Here is a 20,784-nt window from a genome sequence, read left to right as displayed (position 1 = left end):
ACAGCGCCATTGTACGTCGAACTTAGAGGCAGCGTGTTAAGAAGCTTCCTAAGAGACACTTCGGGGAACACACTTAGGAACATCAACAACTTTGATAAGATATATCTTTTTGAGTCTTCTTAGCACGCTAAGAGTGAACGTTAACGGGGAACCGGGCCCAGACCTTTCCTGCCGTACCTTGGCTGCAGCAGGCGCAATGATATTACGCAGTGCCCGAAAATAGTCACTGCTATTAAAAGTTAACAAAGGGACTATTTTCGGGCACTGCGTAATATCATAAATCTAATTGTAAAAGTGAGTGATATAAATTAGAAAGACTAAGGTAACTCAATTCAATCTTTTAAACTACAGTACATGACACTAAACCCTGTCAGAAATAAAGTCTGTCTAAAATACTTTCAGAGAATTGTTTCTAAACACATTATAAGTGTCAGATATGTATTGCTGAAACACGTTAAAAAAAACTGTTAACTATTTAATATTAACACAATCGCAAGCAGCCATTCAGGTTGTAGTGAAATTTGAAAGTTGAGAGAGACCGACAGTGTTTCTGCAAACGGGCATGGTGTCAGCACCGACAACTGACACGCCCCCAGCATTTTAGAGCAGAGAATCCTGCCTGGTTTTCCAAGATTTTGATAACCTAATTTAACTATTTAACTTTTTTATCATTCAACTTTGGTTATGTGGTAAATAACATATTTTTCTGTGGGGTCACAAACTGAGAACATGTTTAATATCAGACTTTACAATATCGGCGACACCCCTTCAAAAATACTTTTTTGTACCCAAAGAGTGCATATTAGTACTGTACCTCACATATGCTACCAAATGTATATCTGCATCTAAATGGTACATATTACTGTAGGACCTTTTTTAAAGGGTACCATCGTAGTGACAGCTTTTATATTATTTTCTGCTCATGAATGAAGTGTCAAAATCTTTATATTATAATTATAAAATGTCATACCACTTAAAATGTAAATCACTAAAAATGACTAACCGGGTGTTTCACAGACTGGGTCACATGTATAACTTAAGAAAAAATATATATAAGGCAACGTATTACTTGGTATTATATGAATAAATTGAGTATTATCACCCATGCAATTTAGCTGTGAAGTACCACAGTGTCTCAAGTTGCTCTTCTCACTGGTCTAATGGCAGAAAAAAAAGATTTGACATTTAATCTTACCTCAGTTTCTAATAAACTTCAAAAACGTTCTCGGTTTCTCTCTTCTGAAATGGAAAGAGTACAACATGGAATCAGGTTTGAATGTTTTGGCTGTTCTAAGCTGTTATTTGATGAGGATCATTTAGAGGACCATAATTCGCTTTTAGCAATCTGTACAAGGGCACACAGAAGCAGCCATAAAACATCTATGAGATTATGAAAGATCGACATAAATTGATCTAATCAGACAACCGAAAGTTCAGAGGCCATCTGCGTTAGCCACCACTTAAGAGAATGAGCTACAAACTGTGAAGGACACGAAGGACAACAAAACACGCAGAAAAAATAACTTGCACAATGCTGTGACTGGAATCTACACTTTCCCCCTTTTTTTTTTGTTTTTGGTAATACTGCAATTAATAAGAGTTTTTAAATAATCCTTTTATATCAAGACAATGTTGGCTCAGGCTTTGTAATTATGCCGTATGAGAAATTCAGAGCTATGTCAGTATTCTAGACAGCTGAATACTGATCATTTTTCCATAAAGGCTTCGAAAAGAAGTCGCCCTTGACAGTACTCCTTCTGATGAGACAAACACTCTGAAGAAAAGCCCTGACAGCACAAAAGATTTTCAAAACACTGGATATGCAAAGCAGGCACTTAACGTATGACAGCGTACAGGCTGGCATCCGACTAGCCAATTTTTCAGCGTATTTTTCCAATGTGAGCTTAATTTACATAACCGTTTGAGAATCAGGGGTCACTACGGTGCATCTAACAATGGGTGAGTGAGCCTCAGAGATTCAACTGCCTACTAAGTTAATGGCTCGGCTGATTCTCCAGCAACATCAGACATGTCGATGCCATCACTAAGTCGGTAGGGCACAGCGTCATTGAGTCGGCAGGGACCAGTGAGCTTTTCACACCGATGAACCGACAAGTCCTGCTCTGATCTGATCCCGAGCAAATGTAAAGAGACGTATCACAACAGTGACTGTAATACAGGGTGTATTTCTCCCTAAATGTAGGGAGAAATATGGTCATTCAAAGGTGCAATGTGGGATTTTTAGAAGGATCTCTTGACAGAAATGCAATATACATATATTATCAGTGGTGCGCAATGAACTGTATTGTTTTTATTACCTTAGTAGGAGCGTTTTTTATCTACATACACCACTGGTCCCCTTACATGGAAGTCACCATCTTGTTTCTATATTAGCCCTAAACGGACAAATTGTTTCGTCCCTACGTTGGACAACAAGTTTGTCCTTTTCCAGCTACCGTAGCTTCTGTTGGTTGCATTTTGCAATCTCACTGCTAGATGCTGCTAAAAAACCCACACTGGACCTTTAAGTCGCTTTTCCATTGCATGTTATGACTCGGCTCGGCAGTGCACCATGCAGCTTGGCTCACTTTACTTTGGCTCGCCTTCCTTTGGCTCGCGTTCCTTTGGCTCGCTTTGCTTTTCCACTGCAGTTTAGTACCACTTTAGAGTGGGTAGGGTTTATAGAGTTATCATTATAGTTACCTCATGACATCATTGTTAATGTGGTACTAACAAAAGCACAACACAAGAGCAATGGTTCAAATCGATGGAATGGGGATGATGATTCTCATCATGTGGATGTTTTTCACCACTAAAAGTGAGTTTGGGAACATGTTAAACAAGGCACAGATGAGGACATCGCTTGGCTTCCTTGATGGCACACAAGGGTTAGTTATAAAGCTCATAGTGACGATTCTCTCTGACCAGTCTGTGATCTGCAGTGTTTATACATCACGTACGGCTCACTTGGAACCTCAGCCGAGGTGATACTACAAAAAGTATTAGGTACTACAGTGGAAAGCCCCTCAAAAGTAAGCTGTACTGCGCCACAGCCGCACTATGCAATGGAAAAGCGGCATTAGTCTGTGACCGTCTTCGTAAGCAATAAATGTGACAAATATTACAGCAAAAACGGTTGGCAGGTGTGACCCCCTACCAAATCAAATGATTTTGCTGCCAAAGGTATATACATTTATACAAGTCTCTGGTGTATATGTAACGACATCAGCAATGTGGTTCATTAAACAGCCAATGATAAGATACCATGCAATTGTCTTTGTTGCAGGCAGGCAATATACGATAAGTCTGCTACAGCCTAACTGGTTGCACTTTATTTTTACAGGAAGTGCACTTACAGTGTACTTGTAGTGTACTTACCCCCCCACCCAAAATAAACATATATCTACATGTACTTAATAGTGGTTAGGGTTAGGTTTAGGGATAGGTTCAGCACTGGTACCTAGTAATTACGCAGTACGCATATTCTACAGTATGTACATGTTCAACAGAACTGTAAAATAAAGTGCTACCACCTTTTTTCCTTTGAATTCAGCTATTCACATCATCCACCTACTGTATCAGGAGAGGTCAGAATCAGCTCCAACCTTTTTTCAACCCAAACCCCAACTCTTCTGCCTATCCCATCCTGGGTCCTCAAAAGTGTCTCTGCATTGAAAATCAGCACGTCCCCATAGTGCTTACGGTGGTGTAGTTGAACTTGGACATAGAGACACCAGTAGCAGTGACCTCATCATCACCCTCCCTGTTGCCCCGTCTACGGCAGAGCCAGCAACAGCACGAGAAGGTGGCGAAGAGCGCCTTCCGAAAGCGCTTATTCATAAAGCAGTAGATGATAGGGTTAACGCAGGCAGACGTGTATGACAGCAGGTGGATGAAGGAGATGGGGGCACCAGAAAGAGCCCTGTGGGCCGAAGCTATGTCAAAGGCTTTCCAGGTGTTCACAGAGTACAGAGGCATCCAGCAGATGAAGAACATGGCAACGATGACAATGAGCATCCGGATCACTCGCTTCTTGGCCATTAGTTTAGCCTCGGACGTGTTGCTGCGGGGTCGGTCGACCTTTGCGGAGCCCGTCGGGGTTAGAGCTGACATCTCCATGGAGTTGGGCCTCTTGGGCACCTGGATGTAGCAGCCATCTCCATCATCGCTGCTAGATGAAATAGTGGCACTGATGCCATTTTTCATTCCTAGAGAAGAAACATTGCTTAACTATTCTTGGTGGAATAAAGTTAACAAAGTTAAAGCAACACCAAAGAGTTTTGGCTCTTTGCTCCCCCTACAGGTTAGAAGCGTAATTGTCCATTACCCACTGTCATAAATACTGAGGCATAGCTGGCTCTGATTGGATTGTAGGTCTGCCGTAAAGCAAGTTTTTGTAGTATTCACTCGGACTACAGGACCACTACCCGACGGTTGGAAACTTCTTTAGTGCGGTTTTGGCCGATAGAGGGCTGCAAAGCGAATGTGAAAGTGCTGTTCACCCTGTTTAGAGTGGATGAACGACTGAAACTGTTTTGGAAGCGTTATTTTAAGGTAAAAAAAACTCTTTGGTGTTGCTTTAAAAAGTAAGATTAAAACGTTTTAAGCTAGATTTGCATTCCTTACAGAAGTGTTTGTAAGGCAGAAAAATAATCCTGTTAAGGTTTTACATTTACACGTTTATCTAGAGTAAAACGCAAGGCATGCAAGGTCTTTTACATTTAATATATTCATGTTTTCACTCAGAATTGATCCCATGACTTATATCAGTATACGTTTTAGGTAAGCTGCATCGTAGCTGCTTTATTGTTGCTTTGCTGTACTATGTATTTGCAAAGCTGCTATGAAACATGATTTATTGTGAATGTTCCCGCAGTACAAATATATTTGAATTAAACATTTTTTACAACATATTTTTACCCAGTTAAAGAAGGTTTACTGAATATATTAAGATACTGACCTTTTTTTGTCTTTATTCAGAAAGGACTTTTTAGAAGTGGAGATTTTTGCATGTACCCAAATGGGTTTGCCGCAAATTTTCTGCAAATTTGTTAAATACGAATGAAATGACTAAAGTGATATTTGTGAAAATAAGGCATTTCAGTTACTCACTAATAACCTTTCATTGGATTGGTCAATTTTCTTAAAATAAATCCAGATAATTTACTCACCACCATGTCATCCAAAATGTTGATGTCTTTCTTTGTTCAGTCGTGAAGAAATTATGTTTTTTGAGGAAAACATTCCAGGATTTTTCTCATTTTAATGGACTTTAATAGACCCCAACACTTAATACTTAACACTTAACAGTTTTTTTCAATGGAGTTTCAAAGGACTCTAAATGATCCCAAACGAGGCATAAGGGTCTTATCTAGCAAAACCATTGTCATTTAAGAAAGATGAAAAATATGCACTTTTATACCACAACTTCTCGTCTTCCTCCGGTCCTGTGATGCTCCAGCGCAACCTCACGTAATTGCGTAATGATGTGGAAAGGTCACGTGTTATATGTATGAAACGCACATTTGCGGATCATTTTAAACAATAAACTGACACAAAGACATTAATTAGTATCATTCAACATACAACAATGTTGGAACGGTCCTCTTTCTCCACACTTGTAAACACTGGGGCGTAGTTTCGCATACATCATACGTGACCTCTTGACGTGATGACATATTGCGTGAGGTCACGCTGGTGCATCACAGGAGAGGATCTAGATGAGAAGTTGTGGTTTAAAAGTGCATTTATTTTTTGTGTCAAAAATGACAATCGTTTTGCTAGATAAGACCCTTATGCCTCGTTTGAAACTCGTTTAGAGTCCTTTGAAACTCTGAGTTAACTTGAGTTAAGTATTAAGTGTTGGGGTCCATTAAAATGAGAAAAATCCTGGAATGTTTTTCTCAAAAAAACATAATTTCCTCTCAACTGAACAAAGAATGACATCGACATTTTGGATGACATGGTGGTGAGTAAATTATCAGGATTTTTTTAAGAAAATGGACTAATCCTTTAAAGGGAAATGACCAAACCTAAATGCATTTACAAGAAAACATGTCAGTTGCACTTAGAGGTTTTTGCATCTGAACTCTTTATATATTTTGGGAAGGGGTCCCTTATAAAAGGATAAACATATTTGGGGGTCCTGGCATCTTAGAGTTTAAGAAACCCTGCATTAGAATCACTACAGCACAACACCATCCTTACAGTACAAATGAAGTATATTGCATTGAGAAGAACGAAAATCATTGATAAAAATATGGACATAATTTCCAAACTTCAACAACAAAGACCATTTGTGACCCTGCCTGGAAAACCCAACAAAAGACTTTATTTGTTTAGATTTACTGTTTTCTACATAAAATCATTCTGCACAATATAAAGAACATTCTGTAAAAATATAACCTTGATATATTTAATATTGACGAGTAAGGTCAAAGAGGATAAAACAATGTAAAACCATTGAGTATAATTTGACTGATGCTCCTAATTTCATTGATTTTGAGACTTTAGCCTGATTTTAACAGACGGGGTCACACTTATCTTGTTTGTTATTTAGTTTAGGTCCATAAAAGAATAAAAAATGACAATTTTAAGGATCCAGATCTTTAGAAGGAATCTGAGTCAGACAAGATGGCATTCTGCTGACCGAAATGATAATGGGGATATTTGTGACTCATGTAATAATGAAGTTTTAATGAAAGATTACTGCAGCCCATGAAAATTGGGCACATATTTGTAACATTAATAGATGTGGCACAGGACAGTTCGATTCAGAATAAGCTGTAATCAAAGCAATTCAACCGATATTAACATCTAAGGGTTCTGCCAATGACCAATTTACAAGCCTAATTTCAAGTTTATGTTTTCTTCCTATTGTCTGGGTTTTTTAGAGTCTCATTCAGATTTTTATTTCACAAACAGATGGGCGAGACTACAGACAATTAAATCCTTGGGGTGAGACATAAAATAAGTCTGCAGAGACTAACACAGTTAATATCTTCTGAGATGGCCTGGTGCTTATTAAAAATGACAATGTGATATATTAATAACTTCATTAGGTCTCACCACACTGTCCCTTCTTCTGTTCCAGTTCAAACTGTATTCCACGGTAGAGCTCTCGAGAAATCAGACCGTAGGCGATGATCATCACCACTCCAGGAATGAAGAACAGAACGAACAGCAACAGGATACACCTTAAAATTGAGACACAGAGGAAATAAAACCAGTGGAGGAACAAGGCAACTTCTTTAGAAGTGCTTCACTTTATTAGTGAGCAATAAACTTTCCACCAACACTCCCACACACGCAGAGCTCTTGAAAGACTTTAGAAAAGTATCCAAGGTTAATAAACAAGAAGTGCTCTATTTTAATGAAACACATGATTCATACCTTGATGAATCAACGGAAAGACAGAAAGTATCAGAAGTATGGTATTAAAGTTATTAACATGTTGGTTGAAGTACTAATCAACCTCAAGGCTACAGCGAAAAAGATTTATGTAAATTTTCAGATGTATATTACTTTTAATAAAACTAAATATGCTTGTGAACGATACATCCATTTATTCTCCCAGTTTGCTTGTCATCTGTGGGCGTTGTGAACAATCTCTTATATTATTCTTAGACCATCTAACCACCCTTCCCAAAACCCATGTACAGTACCAGACCCCTGTAGTGTTCACTGTAAAATCTTTTATATGACCTTACTCAATCAATATTATATTTTTACAGAATATTCGTTGCATTATGTATGATGATTGTATGTTGAAACCAGTATATCAAAAGACTTTAGCTGGATTTTCACAGACTGCACTTGGTCCCAAGCTGTCACTGAGGCAGTACGTATTTAAAAGGTCCTAATATGTACCATTTATATACAGATATGTATACATTTCGTTCTAATACAGTATGTACCTCTGAAGTATTAACATAAACAGCTCTACATTCAGTGCAATGCAAGTGTTTTTTGCTAATTTCAGCCCGACACAATTATCATTCACATATTGTGCCACATTTATCAATATAGCAAATGCACCTTTTGTGCACTAATGGGCGTGCTGGTCTCAAAACGAGGGGCCCCATCATACATTTGTGTACCAATGGTGTGTTCTCTGAAAATGCTATTTTCTTGTTTGCTATTTTGAGGCAACTAAAATAGACTGCAAACTAAAATCTGGTCTTAAGTCAATGGCATTTTTTCTTGTTATTAAAAAAGCGCATTATTAATATGCACCTATAGGCTGATCCACAAAACGCCAACACTTTCCTTATTTACATACACAGGGTCGCATATCAGCACACAAACTTTTTTAAATTATGAAAAATAAAATAATATAAATTAGAGGTGCACCGATAAATCGGCTGATGATGCTTGCTGTGCTTCTCAATGAATTATGGTGAATTGCCGCTACATCCAAAAGCCAGTCGGGCGCTCTTGTGCAGAAAACATAGACTGTAAAAAAAGGACGTAGTGTCCGTGACATCACTTTTGAAGCTTAAAGCAGGCGGTGCCTGCCGTCACCATCTTGGCCGTGCTTCACCGCACATCACTCCCGGATATCCGAACATGGGTAAACAGAAGGGACATGGGTGAAGCCAACGTGGCTGGTAGCTGAAACCACACCTGCCTAGGTTGACTCCAGTGACAGCAGTGGCTGTTCAACCGTCACTCAAGTGGTCACGCCCTTAATTATCCAGAACTCTAAGGCTTAATATATTTACCCCCCTCACAGTTGTAATGAAGGGCAAAATTAGTTATTTAGACCAAAAACACTTTTTACCAGGCTGTAAACATGCTATGTTATAGTTTAAAGTTGGCCATTTTAACATAGAGGTCTATGGGAATTGACTCCCTTTTGGAGCCGGACAGTCATTGAATTGCAGTTTAAATCACTTCAGTATTGGCTTCATCGGAGAGATCGGAAGATTGCCCCTCGGGTGCAACGCAAGTGTTTTTTGCTAATTTCATCCCAATGCAGCTATAATTTTCACGGCTTGTGCCACGTTGTTTAATAGCAAATGCATTTGCGCCAATTTGTGCACCCATGGGCATGCTGGTCTGAAAATACTTACACCCCATAATACTTTTGTGCACCAATGGCGTGCTGTCTGAAAATGCTATTTTGTTGTTTGCTATTTTGAGGCAACTAAAATAAACTGCAAACTAAAACCTGGTCTAATGGCTAATTTTTTGTTTTTTTTACAAAGTGCATTTTTAATACGCGCCTATAGGCGGGTGCACAACACACATGCTTATTTACACACACGGGGACGCACAGCAGCACACAAGCTTTTTTTAAATATGAAAAATTAAATAATCAAAATGTACAATATTATTATAGTATACACAAATATAAAAATGCCCACATGTCATAATGGACAGTCATTGCATGTACCCGAATTAACCTACCTATTTGCAGTAATGATGAATGAAGCTGGCTATTTATTTCACCAGTTGTGCCAATACACACATGTATTCAAACTGACTTGTTAGGTTGAGGGTGTCTATCAAGAACCAGTAAGCCACATCAAAGCCTGGATCTAATCCAAATGACTAAAGACTGACTGACTACTGAGCGTGTAATTTGAGCAAAACATCAGTTGTTGAACTACTCAGTTTAATGTCAGTGTATGATCAATAATGTATTATCGAATTATTCAGCCAAATGAAGTACAGGATGGGCCAAATAATTGGGAAACTGAGGATACAGAGGGTCCACTGGCCAAGGTCCAAATATCTGTCCCTATCTGAGGTGCTACATCCAAGGTGCATTGAGTGCACTACATTTTTTGCAAGTGGGTCATTCCAACATCCCTCGAGTTTAATTGGAGGCATATCCCCACCTGTCGTCTAGTCAGACATGCGCACAAATTCATTCAATTCCCAATGATGCCTGCTAGCCAAAATCGGGGTTAAAGAGGAGTTTTGGACTAACTTTTGGGTTCCCTGGGGTTGTGGGTGTGATAGATTGCACACATGTGCAACTATGTGCCCCATCAAAGACCCCACTGATATATGTTAATCGTAATGGAAACCATTCCATCAATATCCAGGTGATTTCCGATGCAAGGTTAGACACGTAGCCTAATTGTAAATTATCCTGGATCAAGCCATGGCTCCTTTTTTTCTGTCAAACCTGCAGTATTAGAGGGTGACCCACCCCTGGACAGGTGGCTTTTAGGGGACAATGGCTATCCATTAATCCATTAATCATGGGTGATTACATGTCTACAAAAGTGAGTTAAATGTTTTTAATCAAAAACACACTAAGCTGTCATGGAGAGAACGTTTGGCATACATACAAGTCAGTAGGAATATTACAATACAGCCCTCAGAAGGTGTGTGTTGCATAACATTGTCATACGCCATGGATGTCTCTTGGTCATAAATGAAGCTAGACTTTTTGTGCCGATGCCAATTAACCCAAATACATAAGCAGCAGCACGGGCGAGAAGAGATTTGCTGGCAGAAGAGCTGCTTCAGCTGAAGCCTAGTATGTAAGATGATTTTTTTTTTAAAGAGCAAATATTGCATTATGTTTTTTAATCCTACACTACGGATTTATTGTATATGATGACTTTGTACCTCTGGATATGATGAGATCCATTAAATAATACTTTAATCTCACGGCGCTCTCCCAGGTGCTGAAACATTTCGACTTTTGAAAAGTTTGATGAAGACACAATCATCGCTACCTCCTCCCATGTCTTGCTTGAGCAGATACGTTTCCTCGCTACTAGATAGTGTTCAGTTTTTCTGCTTGCAAATTGCGCCATGTAAATAGCAAATCTACCATGGCGTGAGCGCAGCTGGCTTTTAAAGGGAAGGGGATATAAGACTCTGATTGGTTTATTGAACATTACACCTAAACCACACCCCTTACTCATTAAGAGAATAGAGACAATCCTTTTAGACCATGGTGGTTTAGGCATGGTGACCATTTTTCCAATTGTTAAACTAGCAATAGTGGATTTGGACTAGAGCTGCAACTATCGACTATTTTTTCAACCGATTAATCTATCGATTATTTTTTCGATTAATCGAATAGTCTAATGATTTTTTTATACATATAATTCCCCAACAAATAATAAATGTAACATCTGCCATTAACGCCAACATTTTATTTAAGCATTTTCTTAATTAAACAAACACACAAACCAAAATTTTCAACATGAAAAATAAAGTGGCAGTGCCCCTTTAAAAGAGGCATTATTCACCTTAAACAATAAAATAGGCATATATTAATATTTTAAACATTAGTTTATGATTAGTACATGCATTAACTCAGCATTAGTTCAGACTGAAGTAAAAATAAGTTCATTGTGATTCATGAACCCTTATATAAAATGTAATGGTTATATTATTACTGTTAATATTATTACTATTAGTAGTACTGCATTCTCATTTAACTTTAACATTTAACTTTTCTTAAGTTCCGTGTAAAAAACAAGTTCAGTTAGTATGATCTTCTAATATTTTATAAACAGCGTTTACGCCGCTGTTACTTTAAAGAGGCCCTTCCACATAAAACCGTTTTTACTTGTATTTTTTGATATGTGTTAGGTTCATATGTGTTTGTGTTGTGTCGTGAATGTGAAAATTAACTTCCACCTCCTCTGTCAGCTCTAGCCACTGAAAAGAAATAAGCGGAGAAATCAGGTCAGTTTAAAAAGCTTATCAGTGTGACGTGGAACTGATCGAGGTCATTAATATTCATGAGCTCTTCAACTTGAGACCGCGCCCACATATTACGTGTAGTTGAGTTAGTTTTCATAACAAGTTACTGCAAGGATGGCTAAACGTCAACCGTACCGTATTCCGTATTCGGGCCATTGTTTATGTTGAGAGACTTCATTCATATTAAACGAGGGAATCATAACAGTTGCTACATGTTTGGATGTTCAGAAGAACGCTGGATTTGAAGAGAGACTGCAATTAAAAAGCAATGCTCCTCTATCAATATTGGATCCGGACGTAATGGTGGCGCAGCTTATGTGAGTAAAACGCTTTAGTACTATGTGTCACTGTGGTGGCCGGTGTTTTCTCTTCCGAGGGACGCGAATTCATGCTGCACACTCTTTGAAAGGGTTTATGATAAAAGACACTCGTGTTTGTGTGAGTTATTAAATGTGATAAAAAAACACATGTGTGTGTTTGTGCATTCGTTACACACGCGTCGAAGGGTTTATGTAAAAGGGTTTGTGTGTGCGTGTGCGCGTGCGCGTGTGTGTGTGTGCTGCTACACGCATAACGAAAGGGTTTACGATAAAAGACACGTGTACGTTTGTGTTTGTGTGTGTGTGTTTTTGTGCGTGGGTTTACGATAAAAGACAGGCGTGTGTGTGTCAAAAGGGTTTATGATAAAATATGCGTGTGTAAGAAAGACACTGTGTCTTAAGACACTCACTTAACATTAAACTGATTACACATGAGATTAAATTGAAAGTTAGTTTGAACGAAAAACTGTTATCCAATCATAGCAGTGGGCGTTTACTTCCAAGTCGTCAATGCAGCCCGCCCATTAAAACGGATCACTTCTCTAACCAGCCTCAAAATCAGGGTACAAAATAGCCTATTACTTATTGCTTTTGATGTTTTTGGATGTAAAAACCATGCAAACGTCATGAGTAGACCTCAGACAACAGTCTAAAACAATAAAAACGCCAGAGGAAGGGCACCTTTAAATAAACGCATGTCAGGAATACCTTACAAGACGAGCTTCTGTAATATCTGCGCACATATTCGCAAAAAAGACGTTCATTGGGAACTCCGCACTGCCAGCTGGCTTTCAGTGCACGCGGGCACATGCCTATCAGTTCTCAATGTGACAGTAACTTATTATTTCATAACTTCTTAATATAAAAACATGTCCTGCTCTTTATTTACTGTTTCAACATACTGCCCAGAAGCGATGCAATGTCGTGTCTGTCAGGCGTCTCGCAGCTCATATTAAACGAAGATGTAAACGCAGCTGTAATAAGCACAATATGCATTGATTCTATTGTTGTATAAAAACTTACTGTAATAGTTCAAATTCTTACGCTGACGTCTCGTCATTTTGAGGTCGGAGAGCCCCAGGTTTTCTTCTTTTAAGATGATCATACACAGGTGTTGCGCTGCTGTGGTATGCCATTTCAGTTTTACACAGTATGGGTTTTTATATTTGGTCTCTGCTTAAAGTATTCCCACACTTTTGATCGCGTTCTGTCTGTTTGGTATAACACTTGCATCACCCGGTCGGAGCTGAAGCCGCCTTCATTTCAAAATGTAAACAGTGCGACGCATCGACGCATTTCCGGCAAATCGACGTAATTACGTAATCGACGTAATCGACTACGTCGACGCGTCGTTCCAGCCCTAATTTGGACATGCCCTTAATGCACTTGCGCATGCACTTCATGATGTAATAGTTGTAATAGCAATGAAATAGTTGCGTTAGGTGCATAGGTGTACTTTTAAAAGGGTACTACACCAGTAACAGCTAGGAACCATTTTTTTTATCTTTTTTCTGACAGTGTGGGTCAAAATAATTTTAATTTCTTGGTTTTCATGCTGCACATTACATATTAGGCTTACTGTGGCAATGTGATATTGGTAATGTATAAAGGATTTGCATCACTGTCATTTTTCTATAGTTTTTCTATAGGGGAAATATCAAAACAGCACTTGTTTAAAAGAAGAACGAAAGTCATAATCAAAAGAAAACAAGACAGAAAAAAGCCTATTCAAGAGCGAGGAATTCCATTTGTTGGGAAATTATGTTTTTTAAATCCCCCATAAACGTGTACTGTTGATTCTCTCTTGTAAAATAATCAGCACTGTGTATATTCACTGCCTGAGGAACAACAATATGCATGTGGATGGACTCCGCTTCAAATGCTGTCCAATCATCTAGATCTAATTCAAGTAATTTAGAGGGAGCGTTGTCTGCAATGTGTTTAACAATCCCCCTTTATCCACCATAACATTTCCAAATATACAGCCTCCTATGGTTTATTGCTCGAATTAAAATATAAAAATAATTAAATACTGTATAAGCAGACTCATAAAATGAACCAGGAGAGAGAGAGAGAGAGAGAGAGAGAGAGAGAGAGAGAGAGAGAGAGAGAGAGAGAGAGAGAGAAAGTGAGTATGTATTGCTATTGTCACTAGTAATCTCCCAAGCCATGGCTGTCATAAAACATGAATGGTCCACAGGAGAGATCCAGCTGACTACATGACACCTGCTCCTAATAACACACTGCACAGCCACTCTTTTATAAAGTATATTGTCTTTATCTCTCATATTGAGACAGATACATTCAAACAACAACTACCAGTTTACTATATACAAGCTGAATTTCATTATATATCCATAAAAGATTTGAGTATTTGGTTGAAAACTGTAAAGCATTTTTCCTTGTAAATAGTTACATCATGGTGTTGTATCTTCTGCATGTATCTTGCAAAGTTACAGGGTTTACACTGATCACTGATCAATTAAAAAACATTTAGCTTTTTCAAAGGAAAACCATCCTCGTCTATACTGTGATTTCAGAAAAGATCTTTGACCACACTATACACGACCATAAAGACAAGAAACATAACCATTCATGCATGCTGGGCATGCACCTACAAGTGTAAAAGAGCGTTTGCCTTAGTTCCCTTTCAATACGGTTCACTTCGCATTGCGTCAGTTAGCTGACGCTATGGGGGGAAACTCCTGTTTACTCCGTGACTGAAGCCTATTGGTTAACCACAGTACAGACAAAGTACAGACCAATGATGTTTGAACCCGCGCGCGGGATGCACACGTCCTTATAAAAGCGCGGTTCAATCGTCAGGAGCTCATTATTTTCTCCTTCAGCGTGAACCTCTCGCTGCTCCGAAGAAGAAGAAGCCTTACCTCGCCATCGACAAAAGCCCTGCAGCGGAGTCCAGGCCTAGCGTCTTCCACTGCCGTTTTCCGGCTGAGAACCGAAGATAGCAGAGTCCAGGTCTAGCGTCTTCCCCTGCCGCTTTCCGTCCCAGAACCGAAGATAGCCTTCGCTTGCCGTGGTACGAGCCCTGTGCAGCGGACACATGCCTGACGAGGCTCCCCTGCGGCCACCCGGTAAGATCAATACTTTTAATATAAAGCTATAAGCTAAAAGAGCAGGCGCTGTTGTAATAGCGTCCAGCACAGCGGCTCGGTGAGCCTCTCTGCTATGAATTTCCCCCGAGCGCGTTACCGGTCTGGCACCTCCCACGCCTGGACCGCGCTTATATGCTTCGGTTGTCTTATCCATGTTTCGTGCTCCCCCTGCTGTTCCTCTCTCGCCGGGATGAACACACGGCAAGCCATGAGACTAAATGGATGCATAGACAAGCACACACAGGCTAACCTCCCCAGTGTTCTCTCACATCGCAACAGCTCATGCTTACAGAGTCCCTTCGCTCCTCTCACATTCAGTGGCGAGATCTCTGGCACATATATAAATCCCCCGAGTGCATCGGGTGATACCGTTCATACGCCGCATGGCTGTTCTGTCTGTGTTGCTGCTCCCCTCTGCCGTTCCTCTCTTGTTGAGATGAACAAGCGGGGGAACCGTGGAACTAGATAGATGCATACGACAAGCAAACACGGGCGGTCTGCCCCTGTTCTCTGTCATAGCACAGCCACTCGTGCTCCACTCTCGCGGAGTCCCTCGCTCCTTTCCCCACAGTGGTGAGGTCTCTTAACGGCTTAGTTAGCACGCGCTATTACGGCTCGCTGCCTCTAAATGCAGCTGTCCAGTGTTCAACGATTACAGAGCTTCATGCCCCTCCCCTCCTGGAGCGGCGCGATCTCATTCGTCTGCTCGATAGGGCCGATTCGCCGCTATTGGAGCACCAAGAACACTCATTATAAGAGAGCTTCATGCCCCTCCCCTCCTGGAGCGGCACGATCTCATTCGTCTGCTCGATAAGGTGGACACGCCTCTATTGGAGCGCTAAAACACTTATTATAGAGCTTTACTGGCCTGAGCCTGTCTCACTTCGGAGAGCTCACTATTCGTCTGCCCGGTCATTTCTCTCTGGTTTAGACGGAATCAGAGGCAGAACGAATTTGTTTATAATATACTGAGGCCCGAATACCTCCCTTTATTCAGTCCCGTCCTATATCAGTGCGCTGAATATTGGTACATTCTTATATACCCGGTTTTTCTGCCCTTTTAATAAACGGCAAAACCGCGGGCCTCACGGCAGACTTCCTCTCTGCGACGGGTTCAGTCTGACATTAAACCACCTAGACATACTGCTCTGCTCCGTGAGCCGTTCAGTCGCCGTCACTACTAAGGCTCGTGCACCTGAACGGCTGAGCTCTGGTCTTCGCAGCACAGCTGCATCAACAGAGAACGAAACTGTCTGGGAGAAAAAGGGTTAAGTTGAGCCTCGGCTGAACTGCCCTGAAATGTTTTCTGTGTGCTGTTTATCCAAACATACTGTGTAATACTGTCGGTTATGCGACCTCACTATAGTGGCGAACGGTATTGAATTCCTCTAAAAAGAGTAATTTCCGTGCTTACTATACTGTGTATTGACACCCACGGTTGTACGGTGTCTCTAAACACTTTATCGCCTTACTGACAAGCAATCAGTAATACACGCACACGGCCCGCTGTCCATAATTCTATCGACGCTTGCCGAAAAAAACCCGGTTTGGCCATATACTGTGTATTGACACCCCATGACTGTACGGTGTCTCTAACACCTTTCTGCCAAATTCGCTCACAGCCCACCTCAGTTTCTCCGCTACGATGCTGACGGCGCAAATGAGCACGGTCTTAACGGCTGTTATTCTCTCTTCCTAGAGAGACGACAGCCTCAGACTTTTGCATGGCTCCAAGCGTTTGAATCGCGCCCTCTCCGGAGGGCCACTCAAAGGCTTACAGCCAAGCGGCTTATGACGTTTTTCGGCCATATAGCTGATTTATATTAGCGGATCCTAAGACGCTCACACCTCCGCTCCAATACTCGGAGATATTAAGGGTAATATCAACCTCAAGTGAGCTTGCTACCTGCCACAAAAAGTTTCAAAGCTCCCGCCCCGAGCTGACGACCCGGGAAGCTTATGCTTAAGTTACACACGGCTGCATGAAGTTCTATCATTATGAGCTAGCCCAGCATCTGCTGTGGGTTGAACACGCTTTACGACGGCAATCAGCCTTCGGCGCGTGGAACGCCCGTTTGTCTCATATCAATCACCTTGTACTGTGAATACGGTACATTAAGGTAATGATTTAGCACTGCAGCACTCTCCGTTATTGTGATAATGCGGTCGGGCAAACTACGGTGGTTTCATTATTTACCGAACCAGACTGAGATCTCGCCCCCTGTACAAGCTGACGAGTCATCTCCTGTATAAACTCATTGCATCGCTTTATAAGCTATGTTCAATCAGAGTGATACGCATCTCATGCTTAAACTATTAAGCTTAAACTATGCTTAAATATTAACCCATTAAGATTGGCGTGTGGAGATGGCATCCGTGGGACACGACCTACACTACGTGCCTTATGACACGTTGACACGAGCTGCTAGGACCCCTTTTGCGAGGCGTCCTTATGCAAAGTCTGATCCATTCTGTCTAGTGACATTGAAAGTCTAAACCCCCTGCGAATCGTGGGTGGAACACTTTTCTCCTCACTACAGAGGCTCGTGCACAGCGGCTCTCTCCCCTACCTGTATCTATGTGGCCGTGATAACAGCGAACCACGCTTTTACAACCGACCATTCATTTAATTCACAAGCCTGTCATCTCTCAGATGCGGACGGCGACGGTAACAGCGAACCATGCTTTTACGGCTGGCCATTCACTTTATTCATAAGCCTGTCATTTCTCAGATGCGGACGGTGCCCGAGGCACAGCGTTCTGGAACTGTCCAAGGTCCTTGTATGACAGATACGTCTGACGTACATCAGACGATCAGCTGTTCATCTGCGTCACAGATCACTCACTAGAGCACCTGTCAATACAGGTTATTTATGAATCGTTGACGTTATCACCTCCCGTGACAATTATGCTCACTCGTGGTTAGTCTACTCCATGTATGGAGTATATTCGTGAGCTTCACAGATCACTCACTACACGTATGTCTGTTGCTAACAGTGGTTATTTAGATGGATCGTTGAAACCATCGCACTGGCTCAAGCCCCTCTATGAGCTATGTCCTATATAGAGCCCACTCTGTGCGAGTTTGGCTTCTTCATGGACTTGGTCTACAGGGGTATCTATATTTGATATCTGCTACGCGGCCGGCTGGTCTTCGCCGTCTACGTTGTCAGATTGTACAGCTTAGACGTCCCTGCCCTACGAGCGCAGGTTCTCTCGGCTCAATCATGCACGCTCATGCGTTTTATGTGTACACCACGGTGCGCTCAGCGAGCTCACCAACGTAACTCTGAATTTACTTATCTCGCACACCCGCGGCGCACTCGGTACCTCGCCGTGTTGTGCTATGTTATGTGCCCCCGGTGCGTTTAAAACCCCACCGTGTGCGCGTCAACATTTTATATGGTGCTTACACATTTGCTTTAAAGCTGTGAATATGCCGGGTATAGGGCCACACGCAGTGTCTCTCCGGTAAGGCACTTCAGTACGTTGTGTATGCAGCTAACTGACGCAATGCTTCATTCCCGTTATTTCAAGGAACCGGGGTTACGTGAGTAGCGTTAACAGCCAGGTACAGGTGACTGCATGTGCAACATGATCTCACAAATTTCTGTGAGTCACGCATTATTTTGCTCAGTTTTGCGTGTATTTCAGTATTTCCACCATATTACGTGCCCCTGACACAACTTTCTTTTCCGTGACAGTTTCACGTATTGGTTACTCAACTGTTTTCCTATTTTTAAACAATTGTCGCTTCGGTTTGGGGTTAGATTTGCTGTTTGCGTTATGATGTCACTTAAAGTCACGCATTATTTTGCTCAGTTTTGCATGACATTGTCATGTTTGTGTTACGATGTCACTTAATGTGTTGGTTTATAAAAAAAATAGAGAAAGAGCTCTAATCCCAATTCGAAGCGACAATTGTAAGAAAATAGGAAAAACAGTTGAGTAACCAATATGTGAAACTGTCACGGAAAAGAAAGTCGTGTCAGGAGCACGTAATATGGTGGAAATACGTGACAATGCAAAATAATGCGTGACTATTTCACAGATTTTGTGAGATCAGGTTGGCATGTGAATTAAGTGATTGTCAGTTGACGTGTTGGAAGGGACTAACATGAGTGCAGCAGGGATGATGTATTGTTGGCAAAGCCTTGAAACAAGTTAGCATTTTAGCACTTCCGGTTTCATCGTCCCTAAGCCATGTTTTTTTTTTATGGGGTTTTGCTTAAACTCAAGATTTTGGGTTAACATACATCCAATGTTTATACGTGTTTTATTCTATAACATAAAACACCCCAGTAATACCCTACTCGTGACTTTTTAAAGCTTTAAAGTGTCTTTAAAGGGGCAGTTGCTACAAGTTGCTACATGGGACTAAAGACTTGTCGGAGACTTTAAAAGTCATCAAACATGAAGAACTCAAAAACAACGCAACATTTGATTTCTTTATGTGGAACATGTTTGTGATGTGTTTAATAAAGTTTGAAAGAGTTGTCGGAAGCTGTGGTGATGATGTTGATGTCGAGAGACACCTGGTGTAGTTTGCTTGCAGCCTAAGGTTAGCTTTTTATTTCTAGAAAATTTGTTTAGTTTTCAATATTCATAAAAGTTGTGTTCATCTCTAAAGATTATCAGTAGAGAGAATAAGCACTCTTAAAAATTAAGGTCAGATCAGCAAAAATGTCCCCTTATAAGACTTCAGCTATCCTACTTAAATTCCATGAAAAGAGGACAAATCATGAAAATCTGACTTTTTCCATGTTTAAGTGATAAGTATTGGTCAGAGTTGGGTAGTAACGAATAACATTTACTTCGTTACATTTACTTGAGTAATTTTTTTGGGTAACTAGTACTTTTAGAGTAAATTTAAGGATGGGTACTTTTTACTTTTCCTCAAGTACACTGAAAAAACGAACTTTTTGGTGTAGTAATATTTATTAGATTAACTCTCATAATTTCTACAAAATCATATTAACATTTATTGAGAACTAGATTTTCCTAAGTAAAATGATGATAAATACACAATTAATTAATGTAAAAAATGAACTGTGTGGGAATAGTAAGTCTTATTAGATATTTTCTTGTATTATTTAACTGTTTTATAGTCACTGCACATAGTCCTAAAAAAATTAAGTAAATTTTAATCAAAAACTTTAGCAGATTCAAGTAAAAAATCTTAGTTCATTTTACTTAAAAATATTAAATCCATTAAACTAAAAAATCTAAGTAAAATTTACAACACATGTTGTAAGGAATACCCACAAATCTTTGCGCCTGAATATTTAAATTTTTTAAGCTTTATCACAGAATAAGAACTGATAAGAACTACTTAAATATTTGTTAGCAAAATGTCATAAAGGTTTAAGCTCTTATATTATTGATGTTGTTTTGTTGTAAATAATAATTTTGTGAAGTCACACACTGTAAAAAAATTCCATAGAAATTGCAGCTGGGTTGCCGGTAATTTACCGTAGATTTAAATGTATGTTTTTAACTGGCAACATTTTGTTGAAAGTTAAATGAACATTAAACATTTACAAGTCTTTGTCTTTATAGAGTAAAACTAAAAAAACAGCATCAAGCAAAACATTCTGGGAAACAAAATCTGAAGCAAAAAACAGAAAAAGGTTGATGATGACTTCTGGTTCCCAGAATGGTTTGCATGA

The 20,784-nt window shown here is 40.2% G+C and overlaps 1 protein-coding gene across 1 annotated transcript in view; it reads right to left on the bottom strand.

Annotated features, from left to right (window-relative positions):
- Window positions 1-289: 289 nt before the first annotated feature.
- cckbrb (cholecystokinin B receptor b) overlaps window positions 290-20,784 on the bottom strand; it is a 56,619-nt gene continuing 36,124 nt past the window's right edge. Inside the window, exons 4-5 of the mRNA XM_065292927.1 lie at window positions 7,069-7,196; window positions 290-4,208 (exon numbers count right to left, since the gene is read on the bottom strand). Of these exons, the coding sequence (XP_065148999.1) occupies window positions 3,679-4,208; window positions 7,069-7,196 (658 nt within the window). The 3' untranslated portion in view covers window positions 290-3,678. The remainder of the gene's footprint in view (window positions 4,209-7,068; window positions 7,197-20,784) is intronic.

This window comes from Paramisgurnus dabryanus, chromosome 15, assembly GCF_030506205.2.
Source record: "Paramisgurnus dabryanus chromosome 15, PD_genome_1.1, whole genome shotgun sequence".
In the NCBI taxonomy this organism is placed as follows: Eukaryota; Metazoa; Chordata; class Actinopteri; order Cypriniformes; family Cobitidae; genus Paramisgurnus; species Paramisgurnus dabryanus.
This window is presented reverse-complemented; position numbering and strand designations above follow the sequence as displayed.